At 36.6% G+C, this 19821-nt stretch overlaps 1 protein-coding gene across 4 annotated transcripts in view; it reads right to left on the bottom strand.

Moving 5' to 3' along the window:
• The window catches only part of adgrb1a (adhesion G protein-coupled receptor B1a), a 112180-nt gene that overhangs the window by 15810 nt on the left and 76549 nt on the right, over positions 1 to 19821 (bottom strand). For 2 of the 4 annotated variants that reach the window (XM_088601360.1, XM_088601361.1), the window contains exons 19-25: positions 17237 to 17340; positions 14690 to 14792; positions 14376 to 14526; positions 13904 to 13973; positions 13106 to 13172; positions 12596 to 12681; positions 4019 to 4117 (exon numbers count right to left, since the gene is read on the bottom strand). In XM_088601360.1, coding sequence (XP_088457486.1) covers positions 4019 to 4117; positions 12596 to 12681; positions 13106 to 13172; positions 13904 to 13973; positions 14376 to 14526; positions 14690 to 14792; positions 17237 to 17340 — 680 coding nt within the window. The remainder of the gene's footprint in view (positions 1 to 4018; positions 4118 to 12595; positions 12682 to 13105; positions 13173 to 13903; positions 13974 to 14375; positions 14527 to 14689; positions 14793 to 17236; positions 17341 to 19821) is intronic. The other 2 variants (XM_088601363.1, XM_088601364.1) reach the window with 1 other exon arrangement.

Raw genomic sequence — 19821 nt, 5'->3', positions numbered from 1 at the left:
AATGTTTGAATCTTCACTTCATACAAAAGACTATATATGGAAAATGTATAAAAAGGTTTTTTTACAATAATACACCCTTTCCTTGATTCACAAAAAAAGTTAATATTACTGAAAGAACTATTGCTGAAAATATTACTGAAAAGTTAATATTACTATAATGAGTTCTTAAGTTATAGTAATTTATCATAAGTATATATACAGTTCTGTACATTGTAGCAATTCTAACAGTCTCTTATCAGTATTTCTTGGCCACAACTGTTATACCGCATTTCAATTTTAAATACTACATAGGTTTGTGTATTTTTGTGAGTAGTATTTTATATTGGATAACAAAACACTGAGTTCAAGTTACTGTATGTGATTTATAAAACTGCCAGGCTTTCAGGATTTGGTACAATATCTTAGTTGAGTTAAAATTACCAAAACGATTCAATTAAGAATCTGTACAAACAGCCATTCAAAAAGACATACAGTAATTTAAATTAATGCAAGAACAGCACTGAGATATAAAAATCACTTGGTTGTGATCAGCATGATAAAAGGTGGCATGTTTGTGAGATCTCACCTGGAGAAGATGTTCTGCTTCAACAATCAGCAGACAAGTCTAGAGATACCAAAAAGCCTGCTCTCTGAGGGACACACTACATCCTCAAACTGTGGATCGTTGTCATACTGCAGGACTACGGGGCAGACATTTCCAAAAAGATATGACCAGCAAAACCGCAAAATGACTGTAGCCTACCATCTGCATGCAAATAAACTACATGCTCAGAAGCTGCTCAAAAGGCACATTGATGGTCTGGGAACATCTGAAGTGACGGTAAAGAGAATGATAGGACGTCTGTGGGACCAACATTGGACTCCAATGTCATTAACAAAAGACAACTTTCACTAGCTAACTAGAGAGAAATAGGAACCTGGTGTGGAACCTCTGTAGAATCCACAGTCTATCCAAAGGCTGATTATGTTAACCCTCAAGAAAGCCACACTCTGTACTAAGTTGGAAAGGTTTTCATGTTGGCAGTGTTACATTTCATGCTAAAGAAGTACTTTTATAACGCACTTATATAATTTTTTGTGATATTGCTATCTATGTTCAGATATCAGGACTGGGACATTGTATGCCATTTATATCACCTCTTTATCTCTATTGCCAAAGAGGACTATAAAAAATAGACAATAATAAATACACAACTTTCAGAATGAATACTCGGTTATCAAAAACAAATACTACATATTAGACTGGAGATGTAAAACTTCCAATCTGAATATTGAAAGTGAATTAAAGCCTCCTTTGTGTTTCAGTGCTTGCAGTGTTATTGTGACATCACAAGCAGAAAGTTAATAGTTCTGTCACTGGAAACTACAGTGTAATTACCTTGATATACATTTTGTACAAAATGTTAGACAATAAAATTTGGAAAATTAAAACAATAAAAGTAATTTACTAGATATTCTCTTGGCTGTAAAGCCTTCTCTCATCACTGCACAATATGAGCAATGGGAGACCAGACAGAGAGGTTGGCTTCAGTGTTTGAAGAGCACCGATATCTATCCTTATCCACACCAAATCAGAATTTTAAAGCATGGCATTAACTTTACAGCATTAGAGATGTTTCAGAACTAGAACCTTCCTATGTCTGATGCTCTTAATTCCTTAAAGACGCCTATCATATAATTTCAAATCTGGCATCTTCAATGCATCTGGTCCAGAGTACTAAACTGCATCTGTGACAACTGAATGACTGTAAAATATTTCCTCTAAAAGCTCCTTTATTCAAGTGTGTAGAGTGTAATTTCAGCCACTAAATCAATAGAATATATTTGATGATAAAAATAGTGTCTGGCTATTGCCGGTTCTAGTCTTTTTAATTATTGCCAATAAAAAGTGGAACTTGAAACAGGGTCTTTTCAATATGCTCAGTGCAAGACCAATTGCCTGTTCACCTAAACATAGGGAAGGTAGCACCAGCATCCAGAGAACTCTGTATACGGTAGAGTTTGATGTCCTCAATTAAGAATTCAATCTATCAAAGATGCCAACATATTCTGCTTGTGTTCTCCACTACTGGAGAGCATCAAGCAGAGACAAAAACAGGGACCAAAGAAAAATCAGATTACTACCAAACATTTCAAGCTGTGTCCCTCATTGAACAAAACCCACTTACAAAAAAGCTGCAGAACTGCAGGCAGTGTGTTAGGGGTTATCATGGCTCATATAGTCCATCAACAGAAATGTCCTTTTCGGTACCACAAAGGGGAAACAAGAATGTGCTCATCTCAAGTACCTTCACTGGCTTTGGAAGAGCAGGTCACTTGTCTGAGTACCCTGTGTCTGAGATGAACAGAATTTTAGAGGTCAATTTTCAAGATTAAATTAGTTTCTGGCAAATCTGGCCATGCACATATAGTCTGATAAGGTAAAGAAAAATATGTACAAAGCAGGCAAAACAAAAGCTGGTGGCTATGGTCTCTTTAAAGCTTTGTTTTGAGAGATTGACTGCCCAATTAATAAATTAACAAAAGTAATTAAAGTTGTTGAGCCTGGTTAGAAGACAGCGTCACGTGTCTACTGTATAATTTTGTGGTCTTATGACTCAATGAATAAATAAGACCAAAGAAAACCTATTCTAGCTGTATCAGTAATACAATGATTTATAGTCCAATTGTACTTATTTTTAAAATGAAAGATCTGAAAAAGGGCATCTTTTCTTTTTTATCACCTCATACCAGCAAGGGTACAGCTCTAATCTGTTCCCTTTACAGCTATTGTACTTCAAAGACAAAGGAACTCATGACTAGACAAATGACTAATGATAAGAAGACATCAATAGGTACTAAACACAATTAAAGGATTGTAAATTGATTTTTTTCTGAAAAAGTTATTTCACTGTTGAGGGAAAATACAGCTGCCATCTCTGACTCTAAAAGTAACTCACTAATCACGCAATTTCTTTTTTGTTGCTTTAAAGAAAAAAAACTGCAACACACCTATGTGTATAACTATGTAAACATCTCGCTTAGAAAGAATACAGGGGTCTTGAAAACAGTGTTTTCAATACCTACAGTATGTATACAGTATATATTTTATGCAACTGAAAATAAACAACAGTTAACTGTGCTTATCCTGAGATCTCAAACAATAATACTACTACAGTATGTCTACCAACAGACTTGAGCTGATCAGTGTCTTTCAGTTACTGATATGCATAATCATATCTTTTTTACTGTTAGTGCCAATATCAAATGGTGCTAAGCAATATACTGTATTTTCCAGATAATGGGGGTATTGTAGAAATTTACTACAAGGTTAAAGCAATTATCTTCACTCCAGCTAGTCATAATATGGAACTGTACTGACACTAGCATAGCATTGGAAGGCGGGAAAGTAAAACCCACCTGGGGTTTCAATAAACATCAAAAGCATTAACACTGCTTTTCTTTACTTTGTGTCAAGCTGATGCCTCTAGCCTTGGGGACTTCTCCTCCCAGAGCACCAAAGCATAATACTACCATTTGTTGCTGTCTTGCTTAACTAAAAGCTCAAACCACCCCAGAACTCACTAAGGCGTATAAAAAGCATGCAAACTCTTCTGGCTTTCCTGTATAAACATGCTTGACAAAAACAAACTGTAAAAAAAGTGTATCAAAAGGCACTATATGACAGTTGTACTGCCATGGAACCCTGAATGCTTTCAAGCATAAAGTACTGCATTTGTGAATGATTTGCATTACTGCTGCAATTGGCATTTTGGTAGTCTGCTGCTTACTGCATGCCTTTCGCAATCGCTCAGTTGCAGTGCACCACATTGAGACAGTATGAACAGCATGCGCTGTGCTTCTTCATACTTCTACTGCAACAACTAGCCTGCTAGAAAAGCATAACGGGTATGTGAAAAAAATGAAAGGAAAGTAATAAAAATCTTTACAAAAAAGTGAAGAAAAAAGACAGAAAAAAAGGAAATTTGTAAAAAATAAAGCATCAGAATAATAGTTTGAAATAATTAGCGGGACTAACATGGCGTTACTGGTGGCTGTGGTGGAAACGTCAGCCGACGAGATAACTCCGCACTTGGCACATTTGAGCGTCATACTGTACAGAGGCACTGTCATCTGACTGCAATTCAAATCAACACACTGAAACACACAGAGCCAGCCACCAAACACAGCTGCTGCAGTATCCCCTTTCCTATGAAGGGCCTTCACTCAGGGCAGGGGAAGGAGTCAGAAAGGGGATGGTGTATCTGGAGGGGGGGAGCTGGGGGGGGGGGGGGGCAGGCATTGCATAGAGAATAGTGGTGTGTTCATCTGGACTACAATATTGACAACTGTAAGGCAAACCACTGCTCTGTAGAGAGAGGGAGCTCTGACTGGTATCCAAAGGAAGATATGATCCTTAGTGAATTCTGAAAAGATGATTGTGGTTATTCCAGAATCTAAGCTATGAAAAAATCTAAAGAAATCTAAAAAAAACCTAAGCATTACTAAAATTATAAATTAATATATTCATTTGAAATAGATAATAGATAAAGAAATAGATAAAAGTTCAACCTTTCAGAATTTCTTTTTAAGTTACAACGCATTCTGTGTTGGTTTTATATTATAACTATGTGTGTATTTAGTTTTGATAAAGAGGTCTGAGTTTTTTTACCATGAAGCCTTATTGATCTTTCACTAGTTAGTTAACATCTTTAATTTTTCAAGACTATCTTAACTTAATGCAGAGTGATGCTCTGTTACTTCTGAGTACCTTCTGGAAGCACTGAAATTAATTTGTATAATTACATTTCTAAACACTCTTTAAAATATTGTATAACATTATTTAAAGTAAGAACATTCATTAAGAAATTAAGCACATAAAATTATATTTAAGTGCAGTAAAATTATTTTACTCATAAACAAAATACATTTAGTTAAAATACAATAGTCTCCAGAAAAAAAATGTTGCTATTATATTTATATTTTGTTTCACAAAACAAATTACAAATAAAAACTGCTTCCTTTTTGAAAAGACATACTGTGTTCCTGAAGTTATATTTTCAACATGGTGTTATATTTAGTCAGCTTTGACCCTTATCTATCCCTTCATGTACTGTACGGAACATACAGTATGCTATTAAGCTTTTTAAGAATTAGCAGTTTCAGCAATCCAAAGGCTGTTGCATACAGTATGACATTAATTTATTAAAAATAAAAACGTTGGTATTTATTTTAACCTGTGTACACAAAACAGTTACTTCATTAAAAAAGTTGATTAATTACTCTAATAAAACTAGAATAGCTACAAAAGTAATAAAAATGCTTTGATTTTTTAAAGATGGCTTCCTTGTGTTTGGACCCATCATTATCAACCCAAATTAGAATTGGTCCGAGCTTGGCCCCTTATGAGGTCTCAATTGGAAATAGAATGCAATTTCCATACTAAGAGCAGAGAGGGTGACGTCATTAATGACTTTGGGACATGTTCTGCCATGTACAATACTGTATGTTGATTCTAGATCTCGACATAACAAAAGTTCCTCAATACTATTTGTGTTCTGCAAGAAATATGGTAAAGAAAATCTGTCAGCAAAGTGGGCTGGCATCCAAACTGTAGCTTTCCAGTTCATGTCACCCCAAATCCTTTACATTCCTAAATATGCTGAGAAGTCCAGGAGCAGGGACCGCTGGTCTTTCAGTGATTTCATTTACAAGAGACCACAGTTATATATGCATTTTAAAATGCAGAAGCTTGGCATTGTGTCCTGGATAATTTATAGCCTCCTGATACCCCTGTTTACGATCTTGTTACTTAACTGACATTTAATTTGTCTCAGAACCATTGTATTTAAAGCTAAGACATTTTAGCCAAGCACTTACTGTGCTACTTAGGGCTTTTAAAACAGAAATTGCAAGGTCATGTTATTTCTAATGCAAGCCTGGACACTGAGCGCAGCAAAATAACTATTGCATGATGAGAAGTCACAGGAATAAGTGCGTGTCAGCATCAGTCACAGAAAGAAAATTGAGCGATTTGGCATTCGTTTAATTTTACTATATCTAAAACATAGATAAAAATCTAAAAGATCTAAAACACAAGGTTGGGCATGGTGGAAAAACACCTCCCTAAATTGCAAGAGGCTCAGATACAGGTAGCACTGTGCCATTTTACATAAGAATAAAAACCTTAACTGAAGAATACTCACATGAAATTAGCTGCAGGTATGTGGCCACTAGGAAGATATACAAAGGAACATTTCAGAAAAGAGTGCAGCTGTCTGCTCTAGGTATCAGCAGGAGAAATACATCAAATGTTCCACTAGAGAACAGGATGATCATTCCCAGAATCAGTGCTGACCGAGGAAGGTAATGCCAAAATGAAGTGGCCGTGCCCTAAACCACTGCTGATGGAGGGGTTTTGCAAAAGATGAAAGAATGGCCACTCCCAGGACTAGCTCTGATGGATGGAAGTACTGCCTGAAAGGAGCCAACTCCGATGGAAGAGTTCCTGAAGTACCCTTCGAAGGAGCACAGGTGAAAGAAAGAAGGCAGACAGCTCTAGGATTGTGCAGCAGCCTGACAGAAATAAAGAACTCTGCCACTCAGATACCAGTACTCCACAGCCCCAGATAGGAGTGAAAGGTGGAGTCTTTTCCTTTCTCCAAACCCCTAAAACAAATGGGGGAAAGGAAGAGAAGAAGAGGTCTCTTCCACAAAAGAGGGTGTACCGGGACAAAGGCAATAATCCCAGAGAGGATTTCAATTGTAGTTATTGGGTCAGCCTGGAGAACTACAGAAGATATCTGCTGAAGAAGGGAACTCAGGAGAAGAGTCAATCCCAGAAGGGAAGAAAAAATGAGATTTGCAAGAGCACCCCAAGAGATGAGAAATTAAGGAACACATAGAGCGTAAGAGCTACTGGCATAGAGGCAGCTATCCAGAACATCCTGTAATCTTAAATCCTACTGAGAGGGAAGCAGCAATAAAGTGGATTTGGAAAGTAAAACCTACTGTGATGGAGGCAGCATAAAGTATATAGTCTGAGGCATAACCTGTGCTGAGGAGACAATCAATATATGGGAAGAGATATGCATGCTTGGACAAGTAGGGGTAAAGAAAAAACTCTACCATAATTTGAGGTTCCTTGGGAGCAGCCCAGTGGTGATCCGTAATCCCAAAGGGGATAAGAGAGAGTGCCTACCATACACAGAACAACAGAGGAGCTCAGGGTTGGTTCTAGAGAAAACATGACACAATGCCTGTAGCACAGAAGGCTAGGGATGGCATATAAAGATGTGCAGGCTCAAAGAGTTCACAAAACCCTGTGAGCATAGAAGAAAATACAACCACAGGACAACTGAAACATTGCAAGAATCCGCAATCCAAAAGTCATGGGCTGTGGGTCGAAGTACGAAACTAAGAGTAGCGACATCCATACCAGCTAATGAATAGTTATCCTTCCTACACTGTAGTGTATACCGGAAACAGTAGCTATAGGTGATATACAATGTAAATATATTCAGCCTTAAAAGATAAATATATCGAAATGCTGTCATCCATTAATATACAGTATCATGTTTTCTTAGGATCCTCTTTTAAACAGATGTTTGGGCTTTTTACTTGAAAATAAAGCTCACCTGCCAAATCTATTGCAATAATATGATATAACAGACCTATCACTCACCAACCTACCAAACAGGGTGAACAAATGTAGTACCAATACTAAGCATTAATTCTTTGATTTTATGTTTCAACGTCTAAAGCAATTGCAGTACTGATAATCATGTTATTATGTACCCACAAAGCGCATAATTTGTCTTAAACAGGGTATACAGTATATCTATATAAACTGCACTTTCCTTTCTCCATGCATTGCCATATTTAGTTACTTTGACTTGTAAATTACAGTCAACTGTACACAGTTAAAACCTGGCACTTAAAAAAATACTAACATTGATATAAAAACAAATTCAACAAACAAGCACACACAGAAAACAAATTTGTACAACTATTGTCCATATAAAAATCTAGGAAATAACATTACAATATTTAGGTTTTAATAAGTGTTGCCTGGAGAAGTCATATAATGCACTTCTATCAAGCTGGCATTTTTCTTCTGACCTGCAAAAAAAGGTACTGCAGTGCTGCTAGGCATCTGTGTTTCACCTTGCTAATGTATTATAGAGGATTTGAAAGGCAGCTACAGATAGGATTGCACTGATCACGGACTAGCCCTTGACTGTCTCCTTCTCTCTCAGAACAGACTAGGACACAGTGAAAAGCCTTAGAACTCTCTATCATTTTTTATTTACTGAGGACAGGTGTATGCCTTAATCTTCCTCCATTTCAAGACTACTGTCTCTGTGTCTGTCTTACTATGGTCCAGCAGGATCCATTTCAATGCCTATTTTGACTATATGATGCTAATTTCTGGCTTTCAATTAGGAATGTAAGCACGCTGCTTAGATACTTAAGGCCTTTATGTTCTGTTTTTTGTACTTCTCGGAAGAACAGCTGGCTCTTATCATAATGTCCCTTTAGTATCTCAGTGCCTTGCCTTAAGGCTGTACTACTGCAGTATGAACAGCCTGTTACACCGCAACCTGACACTGCAATCAGAACTGCATTAATATACAGCTTTTAACAACTAATATAAAACATATCATAGGTTTATACTGTATATATGTATAACTTCCAATTTCTTTGGAAGGGCAACATGACCAATACATTACCTCCTGAAGGCAATTCCATTAAAATACATAAGCAGTTCATTTTAAAACATCGTACTAAACAATCTCATTTGTGCCTGATGGATTCTGTGAATAAAATATTATGGAACTACACAAGAAGGCAACAATCAATAAATGGAGAATATAGTGATATATAGAAAACATATATCAATTTATTCTTTGTTATTCAAGTCTTGCTTAGTATATAATATGATATTTAAATGAAAATTGTATTAAAGCTGGCTGAACATATTTTTAAGAAAAACGCTACTAATTCCAGTGCAAATTTCAACTTTATACAACTTCAATATATGATAAGCAACAGGTCGGGAGAGAAATATAAAAGTGAACAATTATGACCATCTACAGTATAATTTGTTAATGAATGAGACCTGCTTGGCTAACCCTTTCAGTCCTAATCTAGACTGTATTTACTCCTCTCAAAATTACTCACCTTCACATTTTGGTTGTACAGACTTATCAAATGTAACAGCACAAATCTATCTTAAAATAGATTGATTAAAGAAAAATATTGATTTGAATAAGCCTTTCTTTTCACTCCAGCCCAAAATGCACAGACAAAAGCTCATGCTAGTCAGAGTGCTCATTGCTCTGCCATGCACTGGCTATATTCTCCTGACAGTGTAAGTAGAGCAATTTGTGTCAAGGAATTTACACTTAAACATTTGAGCTTATTTTATCATTGGCCCAAACTTGTCATTGCACAGAGCAACAGAAAAGGCTTAACAATGATAATTACAGCTTTAAAGGCTGACAACAAGCAGAAAAATCAATGTCAAGAATGGGTGGCTCTAATTGCAAATGTTTAAGTCCAGATTGTCAAGCACAAATACTGAAGTTTACATCACAAACTGATTCTGTTTGTTGAGAATGTTTTTTCAGGAATCACATTATGGTAACTGTTGGGAACAAGTCCCAAGTGGCATCGTGGGATTGTGTCCTACAGATATTATAATGTGTCCATCGAGAAACAGCCCAGTTCATTTAGTTTCATTAAATTCATTACCAATCAGAACACCACTTGGAGCCAAATGAGAGAAAAATTAACAAATCTGAATGGGATCCCATGACCAGTGAACAGGAAAGACCGGACAGGTTTTAAAAGAGTTCTATTAACTATCATCACTTCTCCTCGCAGATATATTAAACTTCCTGCAGTTATCGCACTGCATAGCAAATTGTTATCACATCACTGGAAAGTACATCCTGATGTTAAATGCAGACCACCAGAATTGAACATTAGCTCAATTCATTGTTCTCCCACTTGAGTGCTACTCATGGCCCAACATATCTACCGTACTCTGTTTCTGCAACTATGCCAGTTACTTCTTCAATAGGCGTTCAGCAAGTCACTTATTGAATCTACCAGCTTTTCTAGTTAAATTGTTGGTGACTGACACACAGTCAAACTACAAGGTCCAGCATCATCTTCATCTATCTGTCTCTTTCCCAGATAGAGAAGATTATCACAGATGACATACTGTCTGTCCTGTGTTATCTCTCCTGCCCCTAACATCCAACTCAGTTGTTCACAATCCATATCCATCTGTTTCTCGCTGTATCTGCACATACACATACCCAAGGGGATTTAAAGAAGCAGGTCAAAGCTTCACAGATTTGAGGATGCTTTGAAAATGTGGCACAGTTCATAAAAGGAAAGGCCAAAGACGCAAACACAAATTTGAGAGTCCATGCTGACTAGCAAAAAAACAGAGGAGTGGTTTCTCTTTATAAACAAGGAGAATGGGCTTGACAATCCTCAAAAAGTTTTAAGTTTTTCAAATGTGGAATGACCATTGTATTTTAATACAAATAACAGAAAAATCCAAATACATTTCTTAATATTTAGCATGTATTGAAACAAAGGGAGCTTTGAGCAAATTATTTGGATTCAAATGCATTATTTTTAAAATGGTTTAAATAAACATTACTATTTATTGTGATAACTACTAAATGTTGTGTAGTAATTGTTAACTGCTAACTAAATGTTGATAAAGAGACAAGTTCAGTGAAATATGACCTATTTACCTTAAAGGTCATGCTCTTCAGAAATTGTGCCCTATTGGAAATATTTTTTTTAGAAATAGATTTGTTGTCCTCTCTCATTATGCAAGCCTGCCCCAATATTATTATTATGATTTTTTATTATTATTATTATTATTATTATTGTTGTTGTTGTTGTTGTTGTTGTTGTTGTTGTTGTCATTATCATGTAGGGGTTAAGGGTTAAGAGTCAACAGAGAATCATCTATTTATCTTATAGATAAATCTTCTATTTTTAATTTCCCTAAAGTCAATGTGAATGACAGGGGGAGCTGGGGACCAAATAGGTTTACTTGTGAATGCAAATTGCCTGAGTGTGAGGGTCCTTACTGTGGCAAGGGGATGCTGCAGAATTTGAACACAACAAATAAACAACAAATAGAATTTATCAGAGAGGCAATTATAGAGGCATCACATTGTTTCAATAAAGAGCAGCTGGATGCAATAAAATGCCAATGTGGAGACCTGTCTGGTTGCTAAGGGATACAGAAACCAGGGAGGGAGTCAGCCCAGTTTTACATCAAGGGTAAGCAGGCCAAAAACTGCATGCACTGTCTCTACACCTTTCAGAACACATTTATAGTGTGATACCACAAATTCCTTCTCTAGTATGGCTGCATGGAGCACACTGACTCATTGGCACAGTTTAAAAACAACTATCAATGCCCAGCATTCAAGATAAACAGAGCTTTGGGCTTCATAAACATTACTGTACACTGTAAAGATACATTTTTTTATAAATACTGTTGTGCGATATGTTCTTAAATGTTCTAAATCACAAATAACAAGATGTTAACAGTTTGTTCTCCATTTAGCAGTGTTATTAATCACGTGCACTGAGGCAGCCCAGTTAATTATCTAATTTGTGACTTTTTTCTGCCTCCCTTCTTGGCTTTCTGATTCCCTTCAATTAAAGAAGAAAAATAAATGGATATTATCTCAACACAGTATATACACAGGTACATATCAATAGCTACATCTGCAAAAAGAAAGCTGCAGCAATGTACAGAAGCACATATGATATACAAAACCATAAAAAAGATGCAATGAGGTGAACACAAACATTTGGATTAATAACCAGTTGTCCCTCCTGATGTCCAAAGCCTTGAACTGGCTACTTATAAACATACTGTAGAACTATCAGACTTTCTTGATCTTTACAGAATCATACAAGCTTGCGATTAATTATTTCAATGAAAATATAACATTATATATTTTCCACAAATTATTTACTCTGAAAAAACCAAAGAGTAAGTACACAATGTATCTAGATCTTAAAATAAAATAAAACACTATGGAAATATAGAGAAAAGAGCAACATCATTAAACTAGCTCATTATGTTCATTCTTCACCTACAGCTATCTACATATCTAAAACAGAACATATATAAAATATATATCTAATATATTGCTTTAATCAAATCTCATTTATGGGGTTTCTTACTACTACTCTGTCATACTCCCAATTTCTGAATTCAGATGAGCTAGCCCACAATGCTTCTCCTGTCCAGTCTACCCTACCTTAAAAATATACCCTTTCCTGCTTCCCTTGGAAACTATGAATGGCCACCTTTTTCCCATGTAGTTCATTGCCAATTTTAAATGTCACCCTTTCATCCAGTTCCTTTACTCTGTCCCTTGCAGTTCCTTCGCTCAGCCTCTCTGCAGTAACCTAACAGCTTTCTGCATTAGGCCCTAGTTATAGGAGTCTCACTAAGCTCTTCAGTAGAAGTGCCTGTGGAAAAGCCATCTCTCTCTCTCCCCCCTTTAGACAGGCTGGTTATGAATCCACAAATGGATGGTTATGTATTTATAAGGCATACCCTGCCCGCTCCTTCAGTTTCTTATCTGTAATCCCATCTTTGGATACAAGTTTGTTAAAAACCAGAATCCCAATAACCATGTTCACCTGTTAAAAACAGAAACAGACATGGTAAAACACCAACATCTGCATTTAATCTTCAGTCTTCTGCATTCAGAGTGTCTATGGATGAATTATTGTTTATATAAAATTCACAGGAAAGCACAGACTTTATGCAGAATTAGAAGTATTTCTCAAGTTGTTTAAATATAACCAACACAAAACTAATATTGTTGCTCAAATAAATGACTGTTATACAGTATATTACTATATGTTTTACATGACTCTAAACACACATTCCTTCCTATGTGTTTTTTTCTTAGGCACACAAGATGTCAATCTAGCATTTTCAGGCTAAACTAAACATTATTCATTCTAACTAACATTCATTCTGTGAATGCAAAATATCACTATATAAAAGAAAGATAGTGGATAGTGCATAAGGAACTGAGCCTGAAATGCAGTGCAATACCAAAACGACAGCAGCAGCTGGTCCCACGAAGGCATAAAGGAGACCTCCTTCCAGAGAAAGCCAGCAACTAAAAGAGAGACAGAAAGGCTTACAGACTGCAGTCTGATACCCACAGACATAAAGATAACCTGGGAAGCAGACTGGATAGTAAACAATCAAGAAAGACAGAAGGGTATACGTAAAAAAGATAAAACAGTCAAGGAACACTACATACATTGAAACATACATTCTACTGCAATACTAATAAGATTGGCAGTTAATACTGTCATTAAAAATGAATAGAGACATGTCAGTGACTACTCTTATGCTGCAAATCATTCCCTGTCTGATTATGTAATTGGATCTTCTTTCTCCAAAAGACTCCTTTGTTACTGGTTAATACTTCTGTAAATATATTTAAGACTCACACTTTTAAGTGTAATTATTAATAAATGCAATATTAGTTTGTCAGGGAAATTAGCAAGATAATATCAGCATTTTCATTTACTGCCAGTGTACCTGTCTAGAATCAACTGTACATATAAAGATGTAAAAAAATAAGGTCTACAAATATCTGATGGAAAACTGAAGCTGTTTTCAGCAGTTATTAGTTTCTGTCTCATTCAAAAAGGATATATAGCTCCTTCATGAATACACCTCCAATAAATTATGTATTTTCTGGTTTCTTCTGTATTTTGAAATAAAAACAGGTGCTAAACCAATTTCAATGTATCTTGCAATGGCACTGCATGTAAAAGCCACTCAGAACCAAAGAGCCATTTTCTGTGATGCTGCAGAAATTGTAAGATGAAGACTCACTAGTTGACAGTGCCATATCCCTTAGCTTTGGTGAATCCAACAGACACAGCAACAACCAGAGCAGGGAGACCTGGAAGACATGATATAGAGGACACTAGTAAAAAATTAGAAAAATAAGGTTCTATGAGATAATTAATCGTGGTATAGTAATAAAAAGAGGTGTACAAGGGCTCTGAAAACAGCTTGGAGAAACAATAGTCTTAATTCAGAAAGTTTTTTTGATAAGTAAATAGGAAGTAGCTTAGTTGTCATGCATTCACCAAACAAGACTCCTCTCTGGCTCATCAGAGAGCACAGAAATAATGGACTGACTTTAATCAAGCAAAGTCACTTAAACACAGAGGACCATGCGTGAAGGCCATTTTTGATTTATTCTGAGGTACTGACACACTCACAGGCAAACCTTATCCAGTCCGGGGACAGAGATCCTAGGAGATGTGTAAAATAAGGAGGAGTGCGCAGATCGACTCACCCCAACCCAAGCAGAGGAAGCGCTTGCGGATGATGCGGTTTCTCAGGCGGCCTGTGACCGCCATGTAGGACTGCCATGCCTCTGTCAGCACCCAGCAGAATGAGGACAGGAAGAAGAAGTGCAGGAATGCAGCAACCAGAGTGCACACCACCTTGGAGAGGGAGAGAAACAGAGAGGGAGTCTTAATATGCCCACTGCATTTAAGACTGAGAGAGAGACAACAAGGAGGCAAAATAAAGAACATTTCCTCAGCCATGTCTCATTTTGAAACACCTATGAGTCTTGCAGTAATAAACATTGGGGGCTTCTCATACCTTGTTTCGGGTCTGTGTTTGTCCAATTAGGATTAGGGCATTGGATGATATGATAGACAGGCAGAAGTTGATTAGGATGACTGAGCGCTCTGAACGGATATACCTGAAAGACAAGCACAGGGATAGAAACAACAGTGAGGAAGGGTAACAAAAGGCCATCTGAACAATAGGAGGGAACACCCTCAGTAGAGAGAGGGGGTTAAGGGGAACAAGAGTCCCAAGATACCAATACCTATAAAAATCAAAATAATAGTCAGAAGGTAAATAGGAATAGCAACTATGCTTCTATTCAATGTTTAAATCCACGTTGTGATATTCATTAAGAATATGTTCAATGTCATTCACCTATAAAAAAAAACAATAAAAGCCCAAGGACTTTTACCATTTTTTTCTTATTTCTGATGTAAATTCTAACGATCTAATTTCTGTTGAATTTCAAACTGGTTAAAGAAGATTCACATTCACTTTCTTTCATCCCTCCATTAATACTGCATTGTTCTGAAAGTGTTTCGGAATGTTCAAGTCTTTTGTAACACAAGAATCTTTCTTTGACATTGTGCAGTGGACGACTGAATGCGAGCAAGTTACTCATCAGCCCATTTTTGATAGCCCTGGATCAATGGTAATTAACAACACCTCACAATTCTTTTGTTTCTTTTTCTTAAACAACAAATGATAATTAAGAATGGGGTTGATTTGCTTTAAAATAAGAATTCTATCAATCTAATTTTAAAATAAATAACATGGAACACTATTCTTGTACAGTATATTCACCCTGATCTGAAAGACCTGCTGTATTATGGTCAGCCTAGAGAAGATTTGATAAGTATTTACTGCAGAATAGTTTTCTTTTGTTGTATTGCTAACATCTTTTTTTATTGCATCTGTTCAGTTTTGAAATCAAATTTATTTTGATTTATTTGCTGTTTATTTCAGCAGTATAAACTAAGAAAACAAGCCCATAATCTCATGCGGAAGTCATTTCCTTCGGTGTTGTTTGAAACTATCAGATCAGACTGCTGATGCATATCTTCTTAATCCCTTCCAGGCTTTAGAGAGATCTTAATTAATTATCCATATCTAATCTCAATTGGACACATCCTAGAGGCCACAGGATCAGGTCAGCCCAATTAAACTCCCAGTGAAGTCAAATCAGCTGAAGTCAATAAGCAAAAGAGGCATTCTGTTGCTCTTAATGGGTTTCAGTCTACATTTCTATCTAACAAAAACAAATAAAGAGAACTGTAATATTAAAGGGTCCGTCTCTCTAAAAAGGTAAAGATCTTGTGCATCAATAACAGTGCACGATACTACAACAGTCAGAAGCTAAGGTACACTGATAACCCTCAAATGAATTTAAGTGCTACTGCATTGTAACATTATGTGCTACCATGTGCTACTGCATTACACGTGCACAGCACAGTGTTGAAAAAACAAACTCAACCTGGCCAAAAGGACTAGAGCTTGAGCTTACTGTAGTGCCAGCTGGAAATACTTACAAGAGAGCCAGACTCCTGGCACACAGTAACCTGAACACTGGGACAGGTTTATTCTTCATTATCCCTCAATTAAGGTGGGCAAACACTGTTGTGTGTTTCTGTTTACAAGATAGCAGGCAGACTGTGCTCTTGGCTGTTTGTCAAATAAATGGCAATTTAAATCTTTCAGATTAATGTTTGATTTCTAAATGACAAGCAGTCTTTTCAGAATGCAAAGCATTCCTCTCAGCAGATACGGCTTCATCTGCTTGCTCAGTCACGTAAGACACTAGGACTGCAAGATGGCAGAGGCTTCCCTGTGGTAGCAGAGACAGAGGAGGTTTAATGAATCGCTGCGCACTCAAAACCCCAACATGCCTCCACTGCAGATTGGGGTGGGATTCTTATGAGGTTACAAGGATGTTCAGGAACGGTTTATCTTTTATTTTCACAAACTGTGGGACCTTTGTCAACACTTTAAAATAGATCTATTACATTTGTGTTACATAACTTTTGTTGTTGTTATTTTTTTATGAAAGTGAGATCTACTGAACCATAAACTAGGACATCTTTAAGGCTGAAATTAATCAATCTTGCTTTGTCAATTAAGAACAGTGAGGCAGAACTAAACTAAAAGGTTGATTAAAGAATAGATACAACATTTATATTTGCTGGGAAATGAGAGACCTTTAATGGTACAAAACAAAAACGTTTCATTGTTCTGTTCTCTCAGTTACTGTAAGAATGCAGTAATACTGAAAGACTGTTGTCTTTTTAAACTGTTATGAAACATGGTGGATTTTAGGACAAAGCAGTCTCAATTCGGAGGTGTCAAAAACCAGAGCTGAATAAGTGAGAAAATAACCAATTATGTGTCACATTATGTTAGGTAAACAGGCATGTGTGAAACAGTGCATATAGGTTCATTGGTACAGTTCCGTACAGTCTGCACAAGAGCCATCAGCAGACAAAACCTAAAGTAAATCAGCCTGTGATGGATAAAAGCCTTATTTCTTGCCATTCATAAAAAAAGTTGGCATTTGATGAATTTTAGAACTGAAGTTCTTACTTCCACACAGACACATAGATGATGATGAGGAGGAGCAGAGTGAGAGAGGACACTCCGCAGCCCACAATCAGAGTCACCGAGGGCAGAAGGACTTTGTCCATGTTCTGCAAAAAGAAGAAAAAGAGCCTCATCAGAAAACAGGACAGAGAAGCCTCCAAAATCAATTAACATCTTGATGAAGTCTCTAAATCCTGGTCAGATTTTTGCAGTTGCTAATCCAAACCCAGCCTACTTAATGACATAATTGGGCTAGGACTGTCAGCCAAGGTGAATTCAAGGTGAGACAGTAAAAGGTGTACTGCTGGGGAAATAACAGATAAAGACAAACCAATAAAGAACAGCACAGTGTAACATTAAAATAAATACATTACTTCTAATGGAAACACTCCTATCTGACAAACCTGATTAATATAGAGAATCTGTTTATTGAAAAAAACAAATACTTTTTTACCAGACTAATACAATACATTTCCATGGATGTATCCTTGCAGTGCTTACAATTGTTGATGGTGATGTATTCTTCTGTCAGACAGTTTGCAGTAATCAATCTGCTAATGTTATGAATTTGTGCAGTGTTTCTCGCTAGGGCAGGAGTCAGTAAGACATTCAATTGAGCACACTGGGATGGATAGTGGAGGCAAGGAGGAGGCTAGAGACAGCAGCTGCCTACTGTATGCAGCATTACCTTGCAGCATTACAGCATTACATTGCTGGGACAGACAGGTGTTCACTAATCAACCTGCACCTCCTATACTAAAGATACCCATTAACTCGGGTTAGTATGCCAATAATAATGCTCACCCAAGTGAAGGTGAAACATGCTGCTGAGCAAGCTTTTCTTTGCGTGCAAACTATGTTTAACACTCCAGCAGCAACACCGTAGTGACAGGTACTGTCAAAAACAATAATGCTTCTTGGGAGGTTATGAATGAACAAGAAAAGCTTTTCAATATCTCAGGACTCTGCTTTCTTTTCCAGTCTCTCTATTTTTTTTCTTTAAAACAAAAAACAAAAACCATCAGGCAAAATGAATGACTCAAAAATGCCATGATGGACACAAATGTGGATACTAATTCCCAAATTAAAGGAAAATTTATTAAATAAACAAAATACAACTAAAATTAAGAAACTTTGGCTGCCTACACTAAACAAAATGTATTCCCTTTCTTATACTTGCTTAAGGTTTTTGACAAAAGTATGCAAGTACAGTCAACTGGGGCTTATTAGGATGTTATTCTTAGCATGTTAGTCTCTGCTTGCACCACAGGCACCATCTTGCCTTTAACATGCCCACTGGCCTGGAACCTTCCAGTACAGACCAAGGATAGAACTGTTTGAGCTCACAGTACTGCTGTGTGTACTCTTTACTGTAGCTTTACTATGAATGTACAGGAGGCCTGATAATGAAATGCTCCCTACCCAAGCCTCACGAGGAGATAATTGGTACAGTTTATAGCACGCCTTGTCTCCAGGTTTGATTCTTATACTGGGCCAAGTTAATTAAATTCATTTGATTAACCTGCACTACAGCAGTCCCACAAAAAGCAAGGAGACTGTGATTAAAAGTGCACTGGAATGGAACACAGGGGAAATTGGCAAACGTTAACTGCTACCACACAATGGATTATGAATATTTAATCTTGACATTCCAGAAACAGTGCTGTCCGATTATAAAATGCAAGATACTCATAAAGTGATAATCATGTAATGCAGGAAAACTAAACAGTATAATAAGAATACCATTAATTAAAACCCATTTGAATATTTCACATCCCAACTCTGCAGCTGTGTGTAGTTCAACAGGACCCAGTTTTAAGCAAGTATACAGTACATATCAATCAGAAATATCCAATATAAAAGCACAAACTTCTACTGAAATGTATTTTTAATGGTTTACCCATGCCATTGCTACAGAAACAGTTCAGAGAAAATGAAAGCCATGCTCTGTTCAGTATTTCTTTTTGGTTAAGTGATGTCTTGAGACAGACATTGGGACAAGATGGTATAAAAAGACCATTTACATTCAGATGCAAAAACAAATCCATTACAGTTTAAAAGATTCATGGTCTTAGATGAATAAATACTGCTGTGTTCAAATCAGCAGACAGAGTTATGAACACTGTTTGGCTACAGTGTTCATAACTGGCATATCTGGCATAGCAAGATTGCTATGCCAATATTGCAAGTGCCAATTTAGCTCCAAATCCCACTGAAACTGGAATATGGATTTGTGTTTAATAGCATCAGATCCTTCATGCATGTTCATAATTCCAAATCTACAAACTGTAGGTTTATGCATAAACCAAAGTATCATGATTTAAGCAGGCATTCAGTTGTTAATAATACTTTAATATTTAGTGCACCAGAGAGACAAAGACTGCATATTAATTTACCTTAGTAACTAACAACAACAGTAACATAAGTGTCATTATGTTCGCATTTAATTGTGTAATATGTTCAAACTATTGCTAAAGCTACTTTTAAATGGTTTAATTAAACTAAAAAAAATGTGAGAAGAGGTCTATTCTGAAGCATTATTGAACAACCTTATCTATTTTTGATTTTGTAGAAGGACTGGAAAGTAA

This window comes from Lepisosteus platostomus, chromosome 12 (assembly GCF_059453375.1).
Source record: "Lepisosteus platostomus isolate fLepPlt1 chromosome 12, fLepPlt1.hap1, whole genome shotgun sequence".
Taxonomy (NCBI): domain Eukaryota; kingdom Metazoa; phylum Chordata; class Actinopteri; order Semionotiformes; family Lepisosteidae; genus Lepisosteus; species Lepisosteus platostomus.
The sequence above is the reverse complement of the archived record's forward strand: the minus strand, read 5'-3'. Positions and strand labels throughout refer to the sequence as shown.